This window comes from Mustela putorius, unplaced genomic scaffold (genome assembly GCF_011764305.1).
Source record: "Mustela putorius furo isolate JIRA1106 unplaced genomic scaffold, ASM1176430v1.1 tig00537350_pilon_pilon_pilon, whole genome shotgun sequence".
Taxonomy (NCBI): Eukaryota; Metazoa; Chordata; class Mammalia; order Carnivora; family Mustelidae; genus Mustela; species Mustela putorius.
The window spans coordinates 26,074,194-26,101,283 of record NW_025422471.1 but is presented as its reverse complement, the minus strand read 5'-3'; the positions used below and the strand labels follow the sequence as shown (position 1 = coordinate 26,101,283).

Genomic DNA, 27,090 nt, shown 5'->3' with positions numbered 1-27,090 from the left:
TCCGGGGTCTCTATTCTGTTCCCCTGACCTATGTGTCTGTTTCTGTGCCAATACCATGCTGTCTTGATGATCACAGCTTTGTAATATAGCTTGAAGTCCAGAATTGTGAAGCCACCAGCTTTGGTTTTCTTTTTCAGCAATCCCCTGATGATTCAGGTTCTTTTCTGGTTCCATACAAATTTTAGGATTGTTTGTTCCAGCTCTGTGAAAAATGTTGATGGTATTTTGATAGGGATTGCATTGAAAGTGTAGATTGCTCTGGGCAGTATAGACATTTTCACAATGTTTATTCTTCCAGGCAATGAGCATGGAATGTTTTCCCATCTCTTTCTGTCTTCCTCAATTTCTTTCATACGTATTCCATAGTTTCTAGAGTATAGATCCTTTACCTCTTTGGTTAGGTTTATTCCTAGGTATCTTACGGCTTTTGGTGCTATTGTAAATGGATTTGATTGCTTAATTTCTCTTTCTTCTGTCACATTGTTACTGTCATCAGGCATTTCCTGACTAGTATTTGTATGTGATATGTTTAATTTCGATTTGGCATTATACATGTTCTGGATCTCTTAGAAGAGCTGGGAAGAATCTTGGGGTTAGTGCTTCTTAACTTCGTCCTAAAAGCCTTGAAAGCTCACATCTTCTAAAGACCTATATGTAAGAGGCCAAGTTCATGGGTATAATCCATTTATTTTAATTATTTCCTTATAAGAAGATGGTATGTGGCTTACATTTTATTCTACTGATACTTATTATTACAAATACTCACAAATGTGTTAAAGTCAATTAAGTTAGCAAAATTTATTTTGTGGTTTACCTGTATATGAGGACCGTTCTGAAAGAGAAAGAGGATAGTGACTAAAAATGTAGGTTTTAAAAGTTGTTTATTTTTTATTATTTTTTAAGATTTATTTATTTGACAGAGACAGTGAGAGCAGGAACACAAGCAGGGGGAGTGGGAGAGGGAGAAGCAGGCTTCCCACCAAGCAAGGAGCCCAGTGTGGGGCTCAATCCCAGGACCCTGGGATCCTGACCCAAGCCGAAGGCAGACTCTTAAAGACTGAGCCACCCATGTGCCCCTTAAAAGTTGTTTAAAAAGAAACAGTACAGTAGTTCCTAAAAAAATTAAAAAGAGAATTATGATCCAGCAATTTCATTTCGGGGTATTTACCCAAAATAACTCAAAAGAGGGTTTCAGAGACTTTTTTTTGTATATCCATGTTTGTGGCAGCATTATTCACAGTAGTCTAAAGGCAGAAGCAACCCAGGTGTTCCTGGACAGATGAATCAATATAGAAAATGTGGTATGTACATATAATGGGATATTATAAAACCCTAAAAAAATAGGAAATTTGCACATATGCTAAATAAACCTTGAGGATCACTTGCTAAGTTAAATAATCTGGTTAACAAAAAAGACAAATACTTTGCAAATTCACACTTAACCTAATTCAGTTAAATTCATTTGTAGAGACAGGAAGTGGAAGGGTGATTACCAGGGGCTGAGGAAAAAGGAAATAGGGAGTTGCTGTTTAATGGGTTTGAAGTTTCAGTTTTGTAAGATGAACATAGTTCTGGAGATGGGCTGTACCACAGCATGAATTATGTACTTAACACTAACCTGTATACTTAAAAATAGTTAAGGTGGTAAGTTCTATGTCACATGTGTTTTAACCACAAGTAAAACACATTTTTTAAAATTGCAAGTAAGTATGTCTTCGGTTATTGAGGTATGAGTTGTTAATTGAATTAATTTCACTTAATTGGAAGTCCTGTTTACATTTTTATAAGGGTGATCCCAATGACTTTCATTTACAATAGGATTTACTGTAATATCTGGTCTTTACTGACTCGGTAACTTGGGCTTTTGGGTAACACTTGAATAACTAGAAGAGGTAATTTATTACATGTCAGTCGTGGGTCAAGTTACTCCCAGTGACATGATTATGAGTATTATACTCTCACTGAGTATTTTTAAATTAAGTCTTATTTAAAACTTTTTTATTTAAATTCAATTTAATTAACATATACTGTATTATTATTTTCAGGGGTAAAATTTAGTGATTCATCAGTTGTATATACCACCTAGTACTCTCATTACATCAAGTGCCCTCCTTAATGCCCATCACTCAATTATCCCCTCCTCTTCACCCACCCTTCAGTTTGGTTCCTGGAGTTCAGCATCTCTTATGGTTTGTCTCCCTCTCTGTTTTTATCTTATTTCATTTTTCCTTCTCGACCCTATGTTCATCTGTTTCTCAAATTCCACATATGAGTGAAATCATAGGGCATTTGTCTTTTTTCTCTGATTGACTTAGCTCACTTAGCAAAACACCTCCACCCTATTCCATCCATTTTGTTGCAAATGACAAGATTTCATTCTTTTTGATGGCTGAGTAATATTCCATTATATATACACACTCTCACACACACACTCTCTCTATATATAGTAATATTCCTTTATGTGTGTGTGTGTGTGTGTGTGTGTGTGTGTGTGTATCACATCTTCTTTATCCATTCATCTGTTGATGAACATCTGGGCTCTTTCCATAGTTTGGCTATTGTGGACATTGCTGCTATAAAACATTCAGGTGCAGGTGCCCCTTTGGATCACTACATTTGTATCTTTAGGGTAAATACCCAGTAATGCGATTGCTGGGTCCTAGGGTAGCTCTATTATCAACTTTTTGAAGAATCTCCGTACTGTTTCCAGAGTGGCTGCACCAGCTTGCATTCCTCTCAACAGTGTGGGAGGGTTCCCCTTGCATGGCATCCTCCCCAACGTCTGTCATTTCCTGAGTGGTTCATTTTAGCCATTTTTACTGGTGTGAGGTGGTATCTCATTATGGTTTTGATTTGTATTTCCCTGATGCCATATGATGTTGAGCATTTTTTCATGTGTCTGTTGGCCGTTTGGATGTCTTCTTTGCAGAAATGTCTGTTCATGTCTTCTGCCCATTTCCTGATTGGCTTTTTTGTTTTTTGGGGTGTTGAGTTTGGTAACTTGTTTATAAATTTTGAATAGTAGCCCTTTATCTGTTAAGTCATTTGCAAATATCTTCTCCCATTTTAATATTCTCATTATGTTCTCATTTACATCCCTGTTCATCAGTGACTGCAAAGAACTTTGTTTTCACTCCTAGAAAGAAAGAAAAACAGTAGGAGTCTATACTGACTGAGAAGTTTATCACTGCGATGGCTAATGAAGCTGGTTTTTAATTATTGTATTTAGAAATATTATAGTTAATTGTACTTGTTAATATTACTATATACAAATAAAGCCTCTGATCTGTAAATAGCTGTGCATTTTAATTTTGTTGTGTTCTTGACAGGGCACAGAGAAGGCACTTTCAAAGCTTCATGAGTATTTCCCAGAAATGCAGATTCTAGCAGTTAGCGGTAACTACTGTACTGACAAGAAACCTGCTGCTATAAATTGGATAGAGGGAAGAGGAAAGTCTGTGGTTTGTGAAGCTGTCATTCCAGCCAAGGTTGTCAGAGAAGTGAGTGATAATTTTATTTTTATTATTTGTATATAACAATATTATTGTTACTTTTATTACTGTATTTTAATTTATATATTATATATACACATATATTTATATATTATTATTGTTTTTATTTTATTTTATTATTTTGTTAATCTTTAATTGGGTTAAAGATTGGGGAAAGGAATATTTTTTTTTTTTTTAAAGATTTTATTTATTTGACAGACAGAGATCACAAGTAGGCAGAGAGGCAGGCAGAGAGAGAGGAAGCAGGCTCCCTGCTGAGCAGAGAGCCCGATGCGGGACTCGATCCCAGGACCCTGAGATCATGACCTGAGCCGAAGGCAGAGGCTTAACCCACTGAGCCACCCAGGCGCCCCAAATATTAACATTTTAAGTAAAGCTTAGTATACGGTGTATTTTATGTTAAAGGTGACTGTTGCATGTATCTTGCCCATCAGCGTGTGGCATTCACATCAACAAACTTGACTGATACTCTTTATTGAGGACAAGGCTTCAGTGGAGCCATATCTAAACTCTTGCTTTACCAAAGGGTAGATCTAGGTAGCATACCCTGAATCTTCTGGGGGAACATACAAAATGTGCACAAGTCTGTTTGCTAGGTATTAAAGACTACTACAGAAGCTATGATTGAGGTCAACATTAATAAGAACCTGGTGGGCTCTGCCATGGCCGGGAGCATTGGAGGCTACAATGCCCACGCGGCGAACATTGTAACTGCCATCTACATTGCCTGTGGACAGGTGAGAGCTCAACCTCCACTTTACTGTTCTCTTTTGTAAAGGAAGGGAAGTGTTATACTTCTTCTTTTTATTTTTTTCCAGGATGCAGCACAAAATGTTGGTAGTTCAAACTGTATTACTTTAATGGAAGCAAGTGGTCCCACAAATGAAGATTTGTACATCAGTTGCACCATGCCATCTATAGAGATTGGAACTGTGGGTGGTGGGACCAACCTGCTCCCTCAGCAAGCCTGTTTGCAGGTATGACACCTCAGCCCCGAAGTTGCTGACCTCATGCCTAGTTCTGACTTTCTGGGATTCTGTTTCTGCCTGGCATAACTTGTCACTCACCTGAGTTTTAGCGGGTCTTTTCATTCTTTTTGCTTCTCACCAGCCTATCCTGTTGTATCCAAGTAAGCATATTCAGGCATGTGCTTAAGTAAAATGAGAAAGTAGATTAAGAGAGCAAATGAATGTTCATTTACTCTGAGTAAGTGTCCTGCAAACCAGGTTGTAGATGTTATGTACCCTGTGGTATTATTGTCAGTGCTGGCTATCAGATCTTGGAAATTGAGTACTTCCACTGGAAGTCCAATTCTATTCTGATGCCATTATAGTTGCCCTTATTTCAGTTGGTAGAGAAGGAAGTTATTGTCGTGACTTTAAAGGTGAGTCCTGCTGTGTCTCTTCCTGGCTGCAGATGCTAGGTGTCCAAGGAGCATGCAAAGACAATCCTGGGGAGAATGCCCGGCAGCTTGCCAGGATCGTGTGTGGTACAGTAATGGCTGGGGAACTGTCACTGATGGCCGCATTGGCAGCTGGACATCTTGTCAAAAGTCACATGATTCACAACAGGTAAGACTTAAAGATGTATTTAACTTCTTTCCCCTAGACTTAAGATACATAGTACAAAAATCTACTATGCAGATACAATAGATCTAACTTAAAATTCTGTATTCTTAATGTATTTTATATCTCTACTTTGTCTTTTTCTGCCATAGGTCAAAGATAAATTTACAAGACCTCCAAGGAACTTCCACTAAGAAGGCTGCTTGAACAGCCTGACTGCTCTGAACTGAAACATGGGCATTGGGTTTGAAAGGACTAACATAAAATCTGTGAATTAAAAAGCTCAATGCGGTGGTATGTTGAGGATGAATAATATGATCTATGAGACAACGACTGCTTGGTGTTTGGCTGTTTGAGAAAGGTCTGAGATCCTTCGTTCCATGCAGATTTCTCAGATCTAAAAATAGTGTAATACTTTACATGCTGTGCTCTCTGGAAGGATCTCAACAAGAATACCATACTTTAAAGCGTCACAGATGGTAATCTACAGCTCACTTCTGAAAGAGAATACAAGCTGGAAAAAAGTGTTTTCTTTTGATGAGATCCATGGAGTTCGTGATGATCAGTGTGAGATTGACCCTCCTCTCCATCCTCCCTTCCCCTCTGGTTGAAAATGCATTTTTAAATTATACTGTAGCTGACAAACTGATTTCATAGTTAATTTATTAAGTCTGGGTTATAGGACTTGAAGAGATAAGAGCTAAGTTTATTTTTTTGTAAACTAATACTTCATTTGGTGCTGGTCTATTTTGATTTCTCTTTGGGGTAGCCATTGTGATTCTTCAGAAGGGGACCTCCTTTCTTCAAGAATTACTCTTATTCCCAAACTACTGAATTATGTGCTAAGCAGTGCTAAATCATTCTATCAAGAAAACAAATCACTGCATTAATCTCTGCAGGCTATTTGTTCAGAGAGGCCTTTTGTCTAAGTATAAATGTTTTTCTAGATTGCTAGAACGCATCTTCTAGCATAAGACTTTAAGGAACGGAGTTTTGCATTCTTTGTTAAAGATACAAGAGCTCTTTATGTTGCCTAGCCAAAGGTGACTCTCTATAGCAAGAACTTGTAAGTCTGTGACCTCTCAGAACTCAGAGGGTGGAAAACAGGTTGGAAAGAAAAATACCATTTCTCTAAGCCAACTTTAATTACTTAAAAGACAATTAAATTTATTTAGTGGAAAAATCTAAGTGTTTTGTAAAGAACCGTTATCCAATCTGTATATGTTGTAATAAAGCTTCTTCTGCTAGGAGTTCATTGAAAGTGTTAAGAAATAAATAAAAATCAACTTGTATATGGATAAAACATTCTAAACTTGGGCCAGAGAAGACAGTGTTTTTTAATGTTGTCCAAGAAACCCTGGCTTGCTCATTGAGCTGGCTGAAAGGGAAATCAGCTTTCAGAGCCAGTGAAAGTGCCACGTGAATGGCCCCAGAGGAGTGAGCTTCATTCCTGCGGCCAGGAGGTTGGTGACTGAAACATTCACATGGGGCTCCTTGATAGACCCATAAAAGTTCTTAGCTTCCTCAGCAGAGTTGTTGAAAATTTTAATTTTTTTCTTAATGTACAAATTTTGTATAAATAATAAAGAACTCCTTATTTTATATTACATTTAATGCTTCAAGTGTTAGTGTTGGAGAGAGAAGATGGACTCTGAAGAACATTCCAGTAATGCCGTGGCAGCATGGAGAGCCTCTGAGTGATTGTATCTGCAGTACTGTTGTGGAAGATTGATCTTTGCTGTTGGATGTAAAGTTTAAATTGCTTCTCTTGTGACTTTCAGCCAGTGACTTATTTATCCAAACTTTTCATGGAAGTGGCAGTGAAAAGTGTGAGTCTTCATTCTGGTGACTGTAATCAACATCATCTCACTAAATTAATGTTTTGTACAAAGACTAAATTGTATACATTTTGTTATACTTTTTGCCTAGTTCCAGTAAATTATGAAAAAGTTAATGCTGAGCAGTGTAAACAGTAACCTTTTCTTGTTTGGATTAACCCTTGGCCGAGGCCCTGGAAGCTTGAAATCAAGTCTCACTAGAATGGTAACCTAATAATTCCTGCTAGGTGTCCTATGACCCTTTATCATTTTCCGTTATGTGCTCCAGTTCCTCCGACATTAATGGCAGGCCAGTTTTGTATGCGTATTAAAGTATTTTATACTTTAGAGAATTTGATTAGTTCAGCTTTATCTCATCTCAACTGGACTACTTTTGGGTATTTGGGCATGAGGCTTAGTTGAGAGGAAAAGGGCACAAAGACCCGGCAGCCAAAACCAAATGGGATTGTATGCTGAAGCTGTAACAGCTTACTTGGGGAATAAATCTTAGTATAGCTGAAGTTGGCCTCTTTAAAGGCTGATTGCTGTTTACTTGCAGTTGTTGACTGCCCTCTGCTATAGGGAGAAAGTGAAAGGTATATTTGAACCACTTAAGAACCAGACACTCGAAAATCAGTTTGAATTTTTCTCCTGAAATGACAAGTGATCACTTGCATGATCAGCCCCTTCTAGAGAGGAGCAGGCCGGACAGGTGACAGTGGAGAGTTTCATGCCCTTTTCTGCTTGGGGGATCTGATGAGCAGTGGGACATCTATGGCAGGACATGATTTTTCTTCATCTTAGGGGAGGATAGAGAACTACATTTAAGGGAATGTCTCATATTGAAGGACCCGCATTCAAACGAAAGGACACAGAACAGCAAAACACATCACTACAAATCCATTGTGTACATCAGGTTAAAATAAGAGCAGCAGTAAATTCATTTTAGAATTTTTTTTTAAAGACTAGGGTTTTTCAAAAACTATCTGCTATGGATAAGACTTGAATTTATTAATAATTAACTTTACCCAGTTAGCAAAAATAATTAACAAACTCTGCACTGGAAGCTGAGAGGATCACAAATGATTTAGTTTACAATTATATTTTAGCAGATTACTTGTTCATTGTGATGTACATGGAACATGCCACCCCCTTTTTCCTTTCTTTTCCCCTGAGCAAGTTTGAGAGCCACTGATGGAGGCACGGGCACTCTTATGTCAGGAGGGTGAGACATTTTCAAGCAGCTTCTCCCTAAGGCCAATAGAAAAGCCTTGTGCTAACAGCTGGATTTAGGAAGTAGAACACAGGAGTGGTCTAATCCAGTGGTTTTCCCACTTGAGTATGCAGCGCACACACCTGGAGGACTTGTCAGAACAGGTTGCTGGGCTCCGCCCTCAGGGTTTTCATTCCTTTGGACTGGGCTGAGCTGGGCCAGGACATGAGCATTTCTATTAAGCCCCTGCAGCTGCTCTAACAGTTTTGGATTTTAGTATGAGATGCCTGGCATTCCTGTAAATGAGGGTATTAGAAAATTGTTTATTCAGAACCATACAGTTGGGGGAAACAACAATGGAGGGACCAAGTACTGGTTAAGAAGAATCAGAATTGGTCCTAGAGATTAAGAGAGTCCATATAACAACTAACCTACTAGAAAGTGTTATTTGGATTTGGTGACCCCCCAAAGTCTCCACATCTTCAGTTTTAGCAGCCTGTTCCCCTCATTCTCTTATCCCTTGGTTCCTGCTCTCTCTCCAAAAGGGCCAAGTGAGAGTGGGGGAAAATGACAACAGGTGAGCCTAATTTTAAAGAGGTTTGCAACTACTACTATCTCCTCTCTAGCCTCACCTCATTGGCCTTGTAGCCCCAAAGTTTGACTTCTTTGTAGTTTTACTCTCAGGATTGCAGCCCTGGAGCAAGATTTCTCAGGCAAGAAGCTGGCTTGATAGACCATTCCAGCTGGTGAATTCTGAAGCCAGTTGACAGCAAGCATAAATGGAGAAGGGCCTTGTGCCAGCAGCCAAGACAGAGTACCTCATCTGTGTTGCTGAGGAAACTCTTAGGAAAAAAGCATAAAGAAGCAGTCAAATTAGAAGGGCTGTAATCAGTTACCTTATGTTGATTATGGAACTCCTTTGCTTTCCTGTCAGTTGAAATTTGAAATGGTCCACAGGGTTTCGTAGGTGGGGTGGGGATAGAAGACAGCTAAGGGAGTAGTTCTGTCTCAGTCTCCATTTTAAAATTATCTGGGATTGCATGTTAGAAGCACTGGACACAATAAAGCAAATCCAGAGTACTGTTAGCTCTAAATAGTGTGTGAATAAAGAGCCTCCCTTCCCAGCTCTCTCCTGCCCATGAAGCTCACAAAGGAGCTAAAACACAGGAACCTCTTCCTCCCTGCCCATTTCACTGTCTGGACTTGGGCTGTAGCCTCAAAGGGCTCTGAAACTAAAACCATCGAGTTTTAATGCACTGCCTGCCTTAGTCTTTTCTGATCTAGGGTATATATAACCCGTGAGAGTTCTACCTCATTCTTAAACCTTTATTGCTCTTACGAGCAAAATATGCTCAGATCTGTATGGAGCGGCCCACTCACCTCTGGCCATCTGGATGCTCTTACCCACACTACAGTCCTTGGTAAGTAGAAAAGCTGAAAGTTGGCGTGCTGGTATGACCTGGATAATTGTAATTTCAAATGGAAAGCTCTTTGGGAAAGGCCTGTCTTTTAACTTGTTTAGGACAGTGTACCGAGGCCAGTAGATAACACAACTTGAACACCATCAAAGAAATTTTGGACACGTTTTCTCTAATAAATGTGTATTTCTTGAAAAATTATACTGAATTATGTACATTGTCAAAGGACTAAAGTGATTAAAAAATATCTATATATATACAAATAAAAACTGGAAATCTTTTATGTATTCTAGTGGTAAATCTTGCCCACATTTTCTTCCAGACTGAGTGGGGGTCTCTTGAAGACAGGGATGGGACCGTGCCTTTTCTTATTACCTTAGTACAGTACCTTACATTTAAAGGTCCTCAATGCTGTTAAATGGCTGACACTAAGTATAATCAGGACTTATTCCAAAAAGAAAATAGTCTTTCACAGGGAAAGAGGACAGCAGTGTAGAGAGACTTGGGAATTCAGAGACCTCCGTTCTAGTCATGGCTCTGCTAACTAGCTGGGAGACCTTTAGATAATTTGCTTCACATCTCTTCCTCTTTTCCTTATCTGTGAAATGAGACAGTTGCATTACTGGCTTCTAAGGGCTTACCTAGCTCTACACATTCTACGAAATGCCGTATGTAGGCTCTTCTGTATAAATAGAATCATTCTCTTACCCAGCAATGGAAACAGGAAGTATTTTGTCAGTGGCTCCAGAATGGATCTCATGTCTGTCTAGTTTAGGGAACAGCCTAGGACCTTCTGCAGAACACCACAGGGGCTTAGCCAGTGGTCTCTCTTTTCATGATGTCTTAGCAGCTGCTCAGCTAGGCCCCCTCTGGTCTGCCCCACCAGCTCTGTGATTCCTGGCACACCATCCCTGGCTGGAAGAGCAGGATGGCTTCCTAAAGTTCACATCCCAGGAGAAAAGAAGATAATGGTGTCCCTTTTCCTGGGTCTCCTCTATTTATCGCTTCTGTTTTCAAATACACATCTTTTGTTGAAGTTAAAAACCCTCTGCTCCTCTCAGCTCCATTTACTGTTTTACAACTGGGCCATCTCTTCTTTTTCACTACTTATTTACTGCCTCAAACAAACATTCTATTGAAACTGCTGGTTTTAGGGTTGGAGGGTGGCTGTGTTCCAAGGCTTAGAAGCCAGTTGGGGCCAATAAGCTGAAATCTCGCTTATTAGCACACCTGCTAGACTAATACCACAATGTCACCATAGTTCTAGAATCCAACTCTGGAGGGAGAAAAGCACAAAAGAACTGAGGAGGGAGAGTTGAGGGGCTGGTATCATTAAGGTCAGGAATTGGAACCCTGAAGTAGGTTTTGAATGTTGTCTGAAGGGAGGAGAGAGAAGTTCTCCTTAGAAGGTAACTTGCTTCAGACTGCTGACAGACATGGCATAAATCCACCTGACTGGGGTGCTGCATTTGTAGAGGGGACCAAGGCGAGTCAGGCTGGCAAGGCAGACAAGGTGCGGCCAAACTCTTAGAAGAGAACTATCAGACTGAAGTCAGGGAGTGTGGACTGTGCTCTAGAGATAATGGCAATGGTAAAACATTTAAAAGCAAGAAGCATTATGTATTACAGGATAATTTGATGGTGGCAGAGGAAAGAACTGATTCTCTAGCTTGGAACTCTTTCTTATTCAGCTGGTATTTTACAAACATGGGACTGACTGCCTGCTCCAGTCTGAAGCACACTATCATTTCCATTAATCTAGTTTTAAAAACTCATTATTTCCCTTCCCCATTTCTGACATTGCCAAGAGAACTTCTACAGGTAAAAATTACATTAGCAGGGTGTCTGGGTGGCTCATAGGTTAAGTGTCTACCTTCAGCTCCAGATAATGATCCTAGGGATCCTTGAGATCCAGCCCTGCTTTGGGCTCCCTGCTCTGTGGGGAGCCTGTTTCTCCCTCTGCCTGCTGTTCTGCCTGCTTGTATTCTCTCTGCCAAATAAATAAGTTTTAAACAAACAAACAAATGATATCAGCAATCGACTTCATTCCACATTCAAACAAAACCAGGCACCAAGCCCCATTTTTTTTAGATATGTCAAACAGTAATGCTCAAAAATGCCCTTCACTGCTGGTAGAATGAATCAACTCCAACTACTTCACACAGCCTTCAAGGTTTTCCATGAATTGTCTCTGCCTGTCTCATTTTCTCTTTTCCTGAATATAAACCTGCAGGCAAAACCGCAGACAAGCCAAGTAATTTACAGTTCAGCCCTCTGCCCCCAAATATTTGCCTCTTGCCATTCAGCTTAAAAGATAATACCTAGTATGCCTGTAGTTGACTAAATAATTCCTGACAGTTGAAGACTGCTTTAGATTTCAGTTTTCAAAACAGTTCTAAACACATTCTCTCACTTCTCCCCAAAAAACCCTGTGATATAGGTGATTTTGTATTCCTTTACAGAAAAGAAGAGATTCAGACATTGAAATACTTGGCAATGAGAGAGCCTGAAAAACTCAAGTCTTCTGTCTTCTAAGCTATTCCTCTTTGGTACATTAAACACATGGTACCTAGAACCTGATGACCAATTCACTTAGAAATAACAGAAACCCTACTGGATACTAGGAATGAAAATTGAAAAGTCAAAAATCACAAATTTAATAGCAGTTTTAAAGTGAATAATTAGACAACAGCTAATTTGGTGCTATCAGCATGGACAGAAGTTGGTGGAGTTCTTAAAACACAGCAACAACCCATTTCCTACCTAATTTGAGAACATTGCTGAGAAACAAGAATAAAAACAAAAACAAAAACAACACTTTTGCATATCTTAAATGTGGCTAAATATATCATTCAATATACCTTAATCAAATGCTCCTGATTACAAAGTCTGATTCCTTAGTTGAGATACATTTCTAAGAAGCTTGGTTATGACAACAACATAGGCCAGATGTTCTGTTTATTGCTGTATCTCTAATCCTGTAACACTGCACAGCATGTAGTAGGTGCTCAATAAACATCTGTTCTGGGAATTGTTTTGAGTGCTGATGAATGAATGCAATCTATACACATGGCTCAAATGGCTTGGATGTTGACTAAATCCTAATGTAGCTGCTGCACACAGATTCCCCTCTGCTGGACACCGTTCCCACTTTGGCCTCCCAATTCCAAGGAAGAATAATATGAAAGAACAACAGTAAACTGACTGGAAGGGGATCTACAACTTGCTTTTGTTGCTCCTCAGTGGTTATTCTGCAGCAGCAGGTGGTTCACAAAACAATGGCAGCTATGTTAGAGGTTGTCCTTGGATTGAAAAATTTAATAAAGGAAACCTCCTTGGGCTTGTTTTTTGTTTTCGTTCTTTTTTTTTTTTTTTTTAAGATTTTATTTATTTATTTGACAGAGAGAGGAGGAAGCAGGCTTATCCACGGAGCAAAAAGCCCAATGTGGGGCTCGATTCCAGGACCCTGGGATCATGACCTGAGCTGAAGGCAGAGGCTTTAACCCACTGAGCCACCCAGGTGCCCCTCGTTCTTTTTCTTAATGATACTGTTCCCTGTCTTACCCCTCTGAGTTAGAGGACAGGAAGGCAGTTAAGGCATTTAATGATGGTCAAATTTATTCTTTAAGATAAAATGTATACATTAGGTAGTATTTTATGACATACAGATATTGGGATTTTGTGAAGCCAATAGTGAAGTATGTTAAGACCCATATCCCAAAAATGTTAGTCTTCAAGGATGTCAGTTCCTTCTAGTCTGACAAACCCTATACTCTAGACCTTATATACCTAAGGCAGTAAAAATCAACTGACTCTAATGGAAAGAAAATTGACTTTGGAGTCACTCAGAGGGCCTAGAACCCTTGCCTGGCCTGATTCCTCATGGTAAAGTAGGGTTGGTACCACCAACGCAGGAGCACTCTAAGGGAAGAAGTTTGTTAAAAGGCCAGAACGGTGCATAGAGATGTCCTCAATAATCATTAAGCCTGTGTTAAAAAAAAAAAAAAAAAAATTGTGGCTGGATATCTTTTAGTATGTTTAAAGACTGTTAACATTTGTTCTTGAATTCTGTGGAAGAGAATGAAGAGGCCAAAAGTACCTTTATACTTGTGTAAGGCTATCCAAGTATATAGACATGGAAGGTTCATAGAAAAATTGTTTTAATGGGTAAACAACACAAATGCTAGCAAAATGAGTCCTGTTGTAATCTAGTTCAAACAATGGCAAAATCTAGAAGATGCCATAAAACCAACTCTATCTGAAATAGCTAATTAGAAATATACTTATTTGCACATTGTATTTCAGGTCAAGCTGGAGGCAAAAAGTGCATGTACTTAAAAATCACTCTTTAAAAACTCCTCATAAGTGTTATAAGGACCACACACTATTTGTCAATAAATATAACATATTAAAAAAAAAAGTCCAACAGTCGGATTTTCTCTCTAGCTCCCCACCAGATTAAGTAGTCCACTTGTGTTTAGAGGCCATGTCTTTTAAGATGGCCTGTGTCTCTCAATACGAGGGAAGAAACAGGCTCAGTTCCTTGCAGTATCATCCATGCAGGAACCCACTGAGTGAGTGAACTGCAAATCCACACTTCCCATCTTGTGGCTGTTCTAGAGCATATATTCCCTAAATGTAATGAGTGAAGTTGGCCACATTATTTAAATAAAGAAATAAGAGATAACTGATTTATGGCTAAGTACATGTAGTTGAATTGTAAGTGTGCATGACTGGCACTGTGCTTTCATTTTAGAAATACCCAACTGCATATGGCTTTACTTTCTAGCAATCTGAAAAAACCTTTGGACCAACTTCCATATTAAGAAATTCATTTCAGGGGTGCCTGGGTTGAATGTCTGCCTTCAGGTCAGGTCATGATCCCAGGGTCCTGGGATCGAGCCCCGCCTTGGGCTCCCTGCTCAATGGGGAGCTTGCTTCTTTCTCTCCCTCTGCCTGCCTCTCCCCAGGCTTGTGCTCGATCGCTTTCTGTCAAATAAATAAATAAAACCTTAAAAAAATTCATTTCACACTGTAATCCACTACACAAGTATGTGCGTGCACGTGTATATACATATATACATATACGTATATACATATATACATACACATGGAAATATGTATGAAGATTAACATATTATGAAAATTTGCACATGCTATGTACTTGATCTATTCCATTCTGTTCTATTTCATTTAAAAAAAAATTTATATTGTTTTCTTGATCCCTAACTGGATTACAACCCACAGTTTAAAAACTACTGGAGTCGAGTTATTTTAAGCTCTTAACTACTCATAATTACACAGGCAGTATCTTGGGGTTAAGGAAAACAATCAAGCAAATACATTTGTCCATAATATTTTAATACTTTTCCACTTTTAAATACTGGTTTTAATTCTGTGATTGTAACATGGAAGATCCAACTTTATTATTTTTTTAAAAACATCATCAGGATCATAAAGCTATTATAGAATAGTTACACTCTACACACTCCCAAGGTACTTTAAAATGATTATGTTTTGAGTTTGTAGATGAACAATGACAGTAATCCAAATACATTGTCTGTACAACTCGGACTAAATACTGGTGAAAGTGTTTAACTGGACAAACAATTGATAAGCTTAAAGATAACCAGCACAATTTTACAAGAGAACCAGCTCAGCCCAACTAAAATTTTCTTAATAGCAGCTGACACTGATGTTGTACAGGTGTACAAATTAGCCGATAAAACTGAACAAGTAGAAAACCTGTTGCTCCTTTCCCTTATTTTGTATTCTGACCCTCTCTCCCAGCCATCCTCTCCTTGGTCTGGCTGTCTTTGTGGCGATCCCAAACCAAGAGCTGCTGTGATCACCCCCTACCTCAAAATCAGGAGTCCTTAATTCCAAGTGAAACACTGTGCTCTCTTGTCCTGTACAGTGGGCACTCAGGGACAAACCCATCATCACCAATATTTTTCAAGTCTCTATCACAGTACAAAAGAGTGAGTAGAAAAAAGAGTAAAAGGATAATTTGTTTTGTTTTGTTTTTGTTTGGGGAAGAGAAGTAAGAAATTACTGTGTTTGGGAAAACATCATGTCCATTCAGACACTGACTAGGAATTAGTCATACAGATATAACCCCAGAGGATCTGAATATGTTTAAAACGGCTAGTACCTCTCCAAATTCTGACCTCTGTAAAAGTCTTAGTATTCCCCAACTGATTTCTAAGTCTGATCGGATGGGATTAACTCTAGTGAAGTACCTGTACAGTTATTGAAAGGTAAACATATCTTCTTCTTTTTTAATATAAATATTTTTAGTGTAATCATTTTGTTTACAGAATTGCAAAAGGATATCATTAACATTTAGTGCAAATGCAACCAAGGGTAATTAGATTTAGACATTGATTTGTAAGTTTTCCATAACTTTGTAAAATGAAGCTATCCAATTTAGTTACGAAAGAGTTACCTGTCTGTGTTCATGATAGTTACCAGACATGGCAAGCAGAGTAACATTTACACTGGGCATAGAGAATTTTTTTGAGGATTCCCATTAGCGGCTAAGGTGAATAAACCTCCCCACCCCACCCAACCCTCCCAATATCCCATATCCCAACCCCATAGCTGATTGTAAAATAAAATAAAATACGCATTTGAGGTATAAACTTTTCTTTTTTAAACATCACAATATAAAATGCTAACTGGTGATGTAGTAAACTCGTATGATAATTTGTCTTATTTGCCTTACTAGCATTACCACCGTATAGGCACTTTTCCACACAGTCAAATTATGAACAGCATTTTTCTGTAATAAGGCATATTCCATGCACATCATTTAGAGAAAGGTAAATTAAAAAATAGAAAAGATTTATGGAGCATGAAATCTGCGTGCATGTAATATAAGCATATGTTTTATACGTATTTTTCTCTCTGTACAGAATAATAAATACCACTATAACTGATGCAAGTAATTCACTTCCAGGATTGTGCATATTAAGTGATCAGACTAATCCCATCATTAAATTATCATCTTGCATTCATCATTAAGACTCCATTACCATGTATGAAATATATACAGGACATGTTCTAAGCGACATGACTTTCTGCTTTACAAAATGGGTCTGATTTCTGTGTTTCTACAGAGATGAACAAGTCAGCAAAGCATGTACAAAATGCCTCTGACATATGTAAGCACATTTGTGTAAAAACACAATGAAGATTTTGAAGTGGGCAGTCATTTCTACTTCAGTGAGTACCATTCCTTGCCTCAACTCCATGCTTCAAGGTTTTTCACAGAGACCTAAAACTAAAGAAGGTATTTTACATTTAAGTTCTTACAGCAACTAAGGGAAGAATTTCAGTTTGAATCACATGGAATCCTTTACTGCTCTGCTGAAAATTCTGAGCAAGAGGCAAACAGGAGCGCTGCTCACGTTTTCTACGTGTATCTTCCAACACAGCCTTTAAACGGACCCAAATACCACCCAGACAGCCTAATTTACCTTTACAAGAAATACCGTGTATCTTCTTACACATTTCAAGAAAACATGAGCTTGTTTTATCCTTACCATTGTACCAGAAAGTAGTTTATACCCACAAGGTCTGTAATGTTTCTGTTTGGAGGCAGGCAGAACCAATTGAGGAATTACCAAATTGTGTTTGTAAACAAACTGAAAAAAATCTGTAGCACACAGAACAGAACTAAAAATATAATGGAAATATAAAGATACCTGGCGGAAAAAAATAAAGCTTTTCACTCTTTCTCCATCAGAACCAAGGTTCTTCATAGGAGTAAGACTATAGAAAAGGCAAAATCACAGGTTATTGACAGCCCTCAGTTATTAAGAGACACTTTACATAACAACATGAATCATTATAGAAATCAGCAGCAATGAATTCTATGATTATACAAAGCAAAAAAGTCAAAAAATTCTGAACACAGATTTAACCGTAGGCCTGAAAAAAGAGCCCCATCCAGATATTTGGTGCACAGAAAGCACATGCCCCATGTGCATTTAACTTTTGTGCTTTTCTTTTGTGCACGAAACCTGATACAAATGAGGATCTTAGGCCGGACCATAGTAAATTAAAAATTCTGAAAAAGTTTCCAAAAATTAAAGCATCAATTCCTAGTTGTGATTCAAAGTCAATTTTTTTTCTCTTCTAGGAGCAAGCAAATAAAAATATAGCCATATACATGTAATTTTACATGTATTTATAGTTATATGCTGAGCGAGGAGATCTAGCAGGAGACAGCTAGTGTTAGATGTTCACCTTTGCTATTGCAATATTTCTTCATTTTTGTATACAAGGCCAGGGTGTTGGGCCACAGACAAGGCTACAGATCCTATGTTCCAGCTTAGAGCATTCAATTTATTTTTTCCTCCAACATGGAATGTCACACAGCCTTGCTTCAGTCACTGCAGGAAAGAAAATAAGTAAAAAATTAAGCAATATATTATTACTAACAGCTGCAAGACTACCCAAATAGGTTCCTCCTACCATTTGAATCCATGGAATGCATAGAACTCTATTAGAAGTTTATGCTTTAAAGATTTTCATCTTTAAAAAAATATAAAATTATTAACCTTATATATTTGAAACATATCTCATCAGCAAGGAAGAGAAGGTCCTAAGGAATGTTTTGAAAGCTAGGGGGGATAAAGGAAATAAGCCATAGGTAAATAGGCAAAGAGGGATGGGGTGCCTGGGTGACTCAGTCGTGGGGCGTCTGCATTTGGCTCAGGTCATGATCCCAGGGTTCTGGGATTGAGCCCCGCTTTGGGCTCCCTGCTCAGTGGGGAGCCTGCTTCTCCCTCTCCCACTACCCCTGCTTGTGTTCCCTCTGTCACTCTCGGTCAAATAAATAGATAAAATCTTTTAAAAAGGGGGGGACCAATCAGAAGTTCTCTGGATTTGTACTCCCCAAACCAGCATTTCCTTCTTCTTAGTCTTCAATAAAAATTATGCCATACAATACCATTTATCAAGAATTTACGAGTTTTATTTAAACTCTGGGAAAGAGGTCTGTCTTATCTTTAACAAACATACTCAGACATCATCACAGGAGTTTAAGAGTTTTGACTATGAGGGATGCCTGGGTAGAATCCATTTCATTGGAATACATCATTCCAAACACTATGAAACAAATATTACTAGAGGCAAACAAAGATTTTTCACCATGTGTTAAGGTTTGAATTTGGTTCTTTGTCAGAAAGAAGCTCAAGTGGACTCAAGGCTAGAGCTAACTTTTGGCCAGTGAATCTTTTCAGGTCTGTCTGTATATACACTCACGTATGCCCATAAACAACGCTTCCTCCTTCCTCTGAGATGAATTTCAATCCCTTCCCCTCCAGGTCTTGTGTGCATATGCATGCGTGTGCACACACAGACAATACACACACATACTCAATAAGACAATGCCCCAAATCCAACAGTTCTGAAGCAAATACTGTTAATGATACTAGCATATTTTTTCAAATGCTGAAGAAAAATTATTCTTCTTTTCAAACACAGTTGAGAGCATGTTCTATATATAACTGCATTTTGATTTCTTTTGCTTAATCCCTAATTGTATTTTCTGCCCCACTTATTAGCAAGGCTCAGGATAGAGGTGAAGAAGAGAGAAAGCAGATTATAGCTGCACACTTTGTCTTGATTACAGCCAACAGCATTCTTCAGACATGCTAAGGCTGTGGGGAGAGACAATCCGGCTAATAAGTCAGGTGACAAGCCTATTGCCATCACCTGGCATCAGGTTTCTGCTTTATTTGATATAGCAGTGCAGAAACAAAATCAGCAAACTTCGTGTCCAGATCTAGCCATAACAATTCTAAAGTACAGGTTATTCTAAAAATAGCCAGAACATTTATGCAGTTCACTTATGCTTGAAGATAAGAGTCTCTCAAAGGTCGAGCTGTATCCCCAAAACCCTAACCATTCAGATAAGACCAGAATCTGTTTAACATTTTCAGGTAAGCTTTTTCCTGGGAAAAGCTAAGGATCTGCGACATCACTGAAAAAGCTCTTGTGTTAGTATTTGACAATAAATTAAGCCTTTGAGGGTTTTTTGTTTTCTTTCTTTTCTTTTTTTTTTTTTTAAAGAAAGGCATACTATAAACAGCACCAGAAACCAGAATTAGTTAAAAATATCAGTCATTATGTAATTATTGAACGTATTATTTTTATCTAAAGAAAGTGACTCAGAATATACATTTCTCAGTCAATAATTTAATATTCAATATAGGTGAGAATGAGAGGACATTCATATATACTTGTGGCTAATGAATTATACTTTGGTAACCTCTATCAAAAATTTAAGTGTTAACACATACTGAGAGTTCATAGCAATAGAATTATATGAATTGCTCTCAAATGGACCAAGAAATGTTCAAAACTATTCATAATAAGAGAAATACAATATAAACTACACCCAGCGAGTATTTTTTAACCGATCGAGGTGGGAACAAGCCAAATTCTATTTCATACATTGTCTGAGAGGGGGGAAAGAGGCACTCCAATATGCAACTGCTGGTGAGATGGTGAGTTAATATGACCTCTATAGGAGCAATACCTAAATTAAAAATGCACAAGCCCCCCCCTAGAAGTGTTGGCAGTGTCATATCTAGTAATTTATCCCAATATCAACTTGCAAGTGGATGTAATTATAACATCATTCCACCAAAAACTAGAAAAAACTTCAGTGTCTAGCAGTGGAGGACTGGTTAGATAAATTATGTGCATCTGTACGATGAGATACTGTACAGCTGCAAAAAATGAGGGAGGTCCATACTGTTATACAAAGTCCTTTAAAGTAAAGCAAGTGCAAAAACAAGTTACAAAACAGTGTGTTTTCCTAAACAACAATAAAAAAAGTGTGTGAGGGAGGAATACATGTGTATTTGTTTGTTCAGGCACAAAAAAAATTCTCTGGAAAGATACATAAGAAACTAGTAACAGCAGTTACACTCCTTCGTTTGGGGCTGGAGGGAGGGCAAAACTGGATGAGTAGGGAACATTTCAATGTTTATCTTTTCAGACTCTGAGCCATGTTAACATATCATTTCTTTAAAAAAATAATTAAAGATTCTGGGGCGCCTGGGTGGCTCAGTGGGTTAAGCCTCTGCCTTCAGCTCAGGTCATGATCCCAAGGTCCTGGGATCGAGCTCCACATCGGGCTCTCTGCTCCACAGGGAGCCTGCTTCTCCTTCTCTCTATCCCTGCCTCTCTGCCTACTTGTGATCTCTGTCAAATAAATAGGTAAAATCTTAAAAAAAAAAAAAAAATTAAAGATTCTGGGTGCCTGGGTGGCTCAGTTGGTTAAGCGTCTGCCTTCGGCTCAGGTCATGATCTCAGGGTCCTGGAATGGAGCCCCACATCGGGCTCCCTTCCTGCTCAGTGGGGAATCTGCTTCTTCTCCTCCCTCTTCCCCTTGCTTGTGTGCATGCTCTCTCTCTCTCTCTCCCCCAAATAAATAAATAAGTAAAATTTTTATTTAAAAAATTTAAACATTCCAGCTCTTTGTCCAAAGACATTCAGTGCAGCACTATCTGGCAATCAAAATATGGAACCAATCAATCCAGACATTAAGGTGGGACTAGCTAGCAACATTCATATAAGAGATTTTAAAGGAATGAGATCATTTTGTATTATCTTATATCTTTATATGGCAACAACAGTCAAGATATATTGTTAGGTAGAAAAAGCATGCTGCAAAAACACTAAGTGTAGAATAAAGCCATGTTTAAAAAATAATAATATATGTCACTCACAACATACATACAAAAATATGGGAGAATAAACAACAAAACCAAAGTAATTTCTGGAAAGGGAAAAATATGGGGAATTTGTCTTTCTGGAATTCTATGGCTCCATAATGTTAAAATCTCTCTGCATAAGCAGATAGTATCTAACATAAGCAGAAAAAAACACATTTTAATGGCTAAAAACTACAACTACAACTCCGTCTGGGAACATCATAAAAAGTAGAAACTACTTCCAACAATTAACTAAATTATAGTATCTGCAAGGTCAGAGTAGTTAAAGTTTTTAAAAAGGGATAATATGTTGTCTTCCAGTACCTGTTAATACTAGAACAAAATGGGTTTTCCTGCAGTTTTTTCTTGGACGTAAGAAGTAAAACGTTTTAGAAACTTTGGATATTCTCGTTTTGCCACTGCCCTTAACACTGAGGCTGGTGCCCATCCTCCAGGGTTCACTGCAAGATAAAGGAAAATTAAAACCTGTTAAGATACAATTCTTCAAATGTACGCGAAGCACTCATTTTATTCCTTTGCTTTTAAAAAATTTCTGACGTTGGAATAGTTAATATCTCTTAAAGTCCTGACCTGACCATTAATTCCTTCATGCTAACCACCACACAAGAACACACAGCAAATAAGAAAGTGTTTATTACCTGTCTAAAATGTTCCTGCCTCCCTAAATTATATGTAAATATTAATACAGCAACATTTTAGGTTATGTCAGATTTGTCAAACTCTACTCTAATCAAATAATACCTCACTCAGGCATTAACTATATCTTTAAATGTAATAGCAGTTATGTCCCTAAATAAAGAAGATCTGAGGATTTGATTAGAGGGATTCCAATGACTCCTCAGGTGGGAAATAGATGAAGTAAGAAACTTAAAGCAGGCGATGATTCAGAAAACAAAAAAGCCTAACAACGAGAAAAAGAACTGTTACTTTTCTTTATCATTATTGCTTATGCTCCTAATTATATTTTATTAGACAAAGATAATAGTAAGATGGCTCAAAGCCAAGCATATGGGAAAGTGATCTAGAGATGAAGTATTAAAATTTTCCTATCAAGCCCCAGCCTCAGAAATTCTGATAGAGTAGTTCTGGAGTGAAATTTGGACATGGGTATTTTTAGAGTTTCCTGATAATTTTGATACACATCTCTCCACATTAAAAATCACTAATGTAGGGGTGCCTGGGAGGCTCAGTGGGTGAAAGCCTCTGCCATTGGCTCAGGTCATGATCCCAGGGTACTGGGATTGAGCCCCGCATTGGGCTCTCTGCTTGACCAGGAGCCCACTTCCCTTCCTCTTTCTCTGCCTGTCTCTTTGCTTACTTGTGATCTCTGTCTGTCAAATAAATAAATAAAATCTTAAAAAAAAAAAAATCACTAATGTAAATGATTAAAAAAACCTAAAAAGGCATTTAGATCATAGTAAGAAAATCTAGGGGTACCTGGCTGGCTCTGTTAGAAAAGCATGTGACTCATGATCTTGGGGTTGTGAGTTTGAGCCCCATGTTGGGTATAGAGATTACTAAAAATAATAGTTTAAAAAAGAAAAGAAAGAAAGAATCTGTATGACCAAGTACCAAAAGAAACCCCAAATACATACCATTAGCTACATATGTAATCTTGCATAGAATGTTGTCCCTGCTGATCTCCTGGTTTCCCTCTGGTGGGCTTACCAAAGTTTGACAAATCATAGCAATATTTATTTTGGCACGGACACATCGATTGTTTAGCTGCCAAAACAAATAACAGAAATGAAATATCAGTGTAGTAGATGCCCATTTCATAATCCCTATTGGTCTAATAGTACATTAGGTTATCCAAAACCACAGCTCATCAACATTTCCAACAAATCTTATAAGGACCAAAAAATAATACATGCCAAGCTGCTAGGACATCAAGAATGATTTTCCCTCCTCTTAAAAAGCAGATGGACCTAAACCAAGATAGAAACCACAGAGGATTTGGTAGCAGTTGATCACAGCTTGAGAAGGAACAGTGGAAAGCAGCCTTCCATTATCTACCCATTCTGTTCTGTTTCCTCTAACCATTCTGCTCGGTCTCTAACCTCAGGAGGAAAGGAACACAGCCCTGGTATTCACAGCCATGACTGCTGCCCTCGGGTAACACATAGGCTATACTGTTCCACCATAAAAGAAAATCTAAGAAATGTTAGCAAGTATCTGTGTGTGTGTCATATGTGTTTATCACTCTTGTTCTACGCTGTACGTTTAGCTTCATACTGTACAACTATACACATATACATAAGTGTACTTACAGGAGCACTGTCGTGGTCCACAGAAAAATTACACACTATCCAGGTTTCAGGGTCATTTTCAGTCAAGGCTGGTATCTTTCGAATGGCAGAAAGATATAATACATCTCGCTGAGAAGCAGGCCAAACTCTCTGTGGAAGAAGTAAAAATCTTTTGAAAATATAAACTACTTTTAAATTCATATGTAATATGGAACTACCGGAGAAGCAAACATAAAACCAATGAATATCTTAGGCAAAGGTAAAAATCTGTCAAATTTTAAATGGAAAGCATCTGAAAGTACCCAGCAAAGGATTAACTATGAACAATGAATTAATGGCTTTGCAGAATAACAACATCAAAGGAATAATCCATTTTTTAAAAAACTGGTTTTACGTAACAAAAACTTTTGCCATTAAAGCATTTTAAAGTGTACAATTTAGTGACATTATATTCATAATACTATGTAAACATCGCCACCATTTCCAACATTTTTTATCACCTCGAACAGAAACTCTGTACTCAGCAATTAATTCCCCATTAACCCCTTCCCCAAGTTCCTGATAATGTTCTGCTTCTAAGTACAGTATGAAACCTCCATTTAAAGTGCCATGACACTTAAAAGCTAAGGTTTCAGTGTAAGAAGACTGCTTCTTTGATACCATAATGACATCCGAAGAACACCAAATCAATTAGATTGAATCTTTCAGCTTTATGGTATGCAAGGAAATTTACCATGCTGGAATGATATGGAAGTGAGGTCTCTGAAAACTGAGACTATGTACTTTTAAACAAGAGAAAAATATGTGTAATGCCTGTCCTAATTGTAGTATAATAAATAGCCAATAACAGTGTCAATACAACACAAATCACTTGGAAAGTGAAATGGTTCATGTTTTAAAGATGCTAAATTTCAAAAATAGGTGAAAGCAGTGCTGAGCAAATCTATGTGAAGCCAATAATTTTAAAGGCAATTGTGGCTGTGTTAGAACTAATGACTGCAAATCCACAAGGATGACAACAAGATGAAAATTTAAAGAATGAGAATGACTTTAATTTTAGAGAGAAGCAGATTACAAAAGAAGATCAGATTACAAAAGAAGCTAAATTTAAAGGGAAAGTTATAAGCATTACTGAATTTTGTTGAAAAAAATTATGAGAAGACAATTTGTTTATTCAAACACAACTCTCGCTTAAATTTTATGACATTTAAGGGATATTATTTTAATAGTTTTTGGCTTTATTTTTCAAAAGTGATTGTAATACAACCTATATAAATCCTTCCCTCCATCTCCAATTTATGAATTGAAATGCTTTCAAGCAGACTGTTTTCCAAGATCAATTATCTTCAGATTGTAAGGTTCTTCTTACTCTTTCTATGCATTCCAAATTATAAGGTAATTAATTGGTATTTTTAACATTTACTAAATTTTAAGTTTCCCTTAGACTCCCCAAATGTGTATGCTAAAGGAGAATCTTGTTACACACTTCTTTTTTAACTGAAGGAAAGTTGACCTATAATGTATTTTTTACACATTTCTTGATCAGCTACCATGTAAAATCAAGCCGAGCTCAAAATCAGTACATACAAGATGCCTCATATGACAAAACTGAGTTCAAGAAATACATAACTCATAATATTGTCATACATTCAGGTCAATTAAAAAGTCATTTAAAGAAGAGAAAAATGAAGAACCTACTGAAGTACTGTATTTCTTATGTAACATATTATATTATGTTGGATGGATCCTTCCAAAATCACAGTTCCTTTTTATTATTTTCCTTTTTAAAACTTATATTAGTTTCAGGTGTACAACGTATTTATTGGACAATTTTATACATTACTCAATGCTCACTACAGTAAGTGTAGTCACCATTTGTTACTGTAACCTTACTACAATATTACTGACTACATTCCCTATACTGTACTTTTCATTTCTGTGACTTATTTATTTTATAACTGGAAGTTTGTACCTCTTAATTCCCTTCATTTATTCTGCCCACCCTCCCACATATCACCCCGTTTACTGTTCTTTATACAACATATTTGGCAATTTTCAGGGAACAGAGCAGAATAAGGTAAGAGAAATATTAATTCTTCTATTTTAAATATCTAGAATAGCAGAGGAAGGGATGAAGTAAAAGTAAAATGAAAGTGAATCAATTTAAATGACAATGTTTTTGTATGCTCTTGGTATATGACCAACTCCTTAATAGTTACATTTAGCAATTTTCACTTGCTTTCAGATAATCCACTTAGATGACTTTCATATCTATCAGTCTTAACAGATATCAATAATATACTTTTCATTCCCGTCATTACTATGGTCACAGGAAACTATGATTCACTTTTGTATTTGGTAACAATCACTCATCTCCTATAAAGACTAGATGCTACAAAAACATTTAACAGGATTTCAGTATTCTCTAAACTTTAAGTGCACGTAACTTATTGGAGATCTTTATCAAACACACTGTTCCTGGACATTTTCCAGTTTTCTGAACCAGGTTCTGCTTTTTTTTTTTTTTAAGATTTTATTTATTTACTTATTTTTCAGAGAGAGGAGCGAGAGTGAGCACAGGCAGACAGAGTGGCAGGCAGAGGCAGAGGCAGAGGGAGAAGCAGGCTCCCTGCCAAGCAAGGAGCCCGATGCGGGACTCGATCCCAGGACGCTGGGATCATGACCTGAGCTGAAGGCAGCTGCTCAACCAACTGGCCACCCAGGCGTCCCGAATCAGGTTCTGCTTTAAAGGAGCTGATATCCTATCAAATATGTGGCATTCATGCATCATTAATAAAATCTTGGGATCTTTTATGGCATTTAATTTCCTGCCAAATTTTACTTTAGAGAATTTCTATGTCTCAGTTTAAACTACAGTGAAATCCTTTTGGGATGAAGAAATCTTTACCTTATGCGTTTGATAAATGATGATTGCATTATCAGCTAATGTCTCCACCACATGGAAGTTTTCTATAGTTGCTGAAATGAAGAGAAAATATTAGTAGCCTCTTCCTAAAACGTGATTAACTTCAGTTATACTAATGGACACTGTGATAATACAGGCAGGATTCTGCCCTATCTTGGCTAAGTCCAAAGGGAAAGTAGCTAATACTTCATATTAGGGCTATAGACAGTGGCCATGAGACATGATCACCAGGAAATCTCATTTCTTTTGGCCCTGTATCTAGCTTCCACAACAAGAAAGCAATTCTAATCACACTGCATTACTCAGACATAAGTTCCTATCTAATACTATGACCATTTCTTGTAATCTCTAATTTATTGAAGCTGAATAAACTGTTCTATAAAGGCTTAGGTGACTACATTTGTGAAAAAAGAACATCAAACTATCACTGATAAACATCTTATGATGTTCACAACTATCTGTATCTATGAAACTTTGTTCCTAAGAGGATCACACATATGCACGTGCGCACACACACACACACACACACACACACAAGAATAACTCTAAACGGATCACAGCAGGACTTGTCTAGGGTTTACCAAGGAAACAAAACAGACTGGGAAAGTAGATGATAAAGCAGAAATCTTTAATT

General features: G+C 37.7%; 2 protein-coding genes across 3 annotated transcripts in view; one reads left to right on the top strand and one right to left on the bottom strand.

Annotated features, from left to right (window-relative positions):
* HMGCR (3-hydroxy-3-methylglutaryl-CoA reductase) overlaps nt 1–9,812 on the top strand; it is a 28,631-nt gene extending 18,819 nt beyond the window's left edge. Inside the window, exons 16-20 of the mRNA XM_004766857.3 lie at nt 3,330–3,500; nt 4,109–4,249; nt 4,331–4,489; nt 4,929–5,083; nt 5,230–9,812. Coding sequence (XP_004766914.1) covers nt 3,330–3,500; nt 4,109–4,249; nt 4,331–4,489; nt 4,929–5,083; nt 5,230–5,284 — 681 coding nt within the window. The 3' untranslated portion in view covers nt 5,285–9,812. The remainder of the gene's footprint in view (nt 1–3,329; nt 3,501–4,108; nt 4,250–4,330; nt 4,490–4,928; nt 5,084–5,229) is intronic.
* Nucleotides 9,813–14,865: 5,053 nt separating this feature from the next.
* Nucleotides 14,866–27,090, bottom strand: part of CERT1 (ceramide transporter 1) — a 111,247-nt gene continuing 99,022 nt past the window's right edge. For both annotated transcript variants that reach the window (XM_013063697.2, XM_013063696.2), the window contains 5 exons: nt 26,439–26,509; nt 23,552–23,680; nt 22,877–23,006; nt 21,585–21,721; nt 14,866–17,924 (listed from right to left, as the gene is read on the bottom strand). In XM_013063697.2, the coding sequence (XP_012919151.1) occupies nt 21,594–21,721; nt 22,877–23,006; nt 23,552–23,680; nt 26,439–26,509 (458 nt within the window). In that variant the 3' untranslated portion in view covers nt 14,866–17,924; nt 21,585–21,593. The remainder of the gene's footprint in view (nt 17,925–21,584; nt 21,722–22,876; nt 23,007–23,551; nt 23,681–26,438; nt 26,510–27,090) is intronic.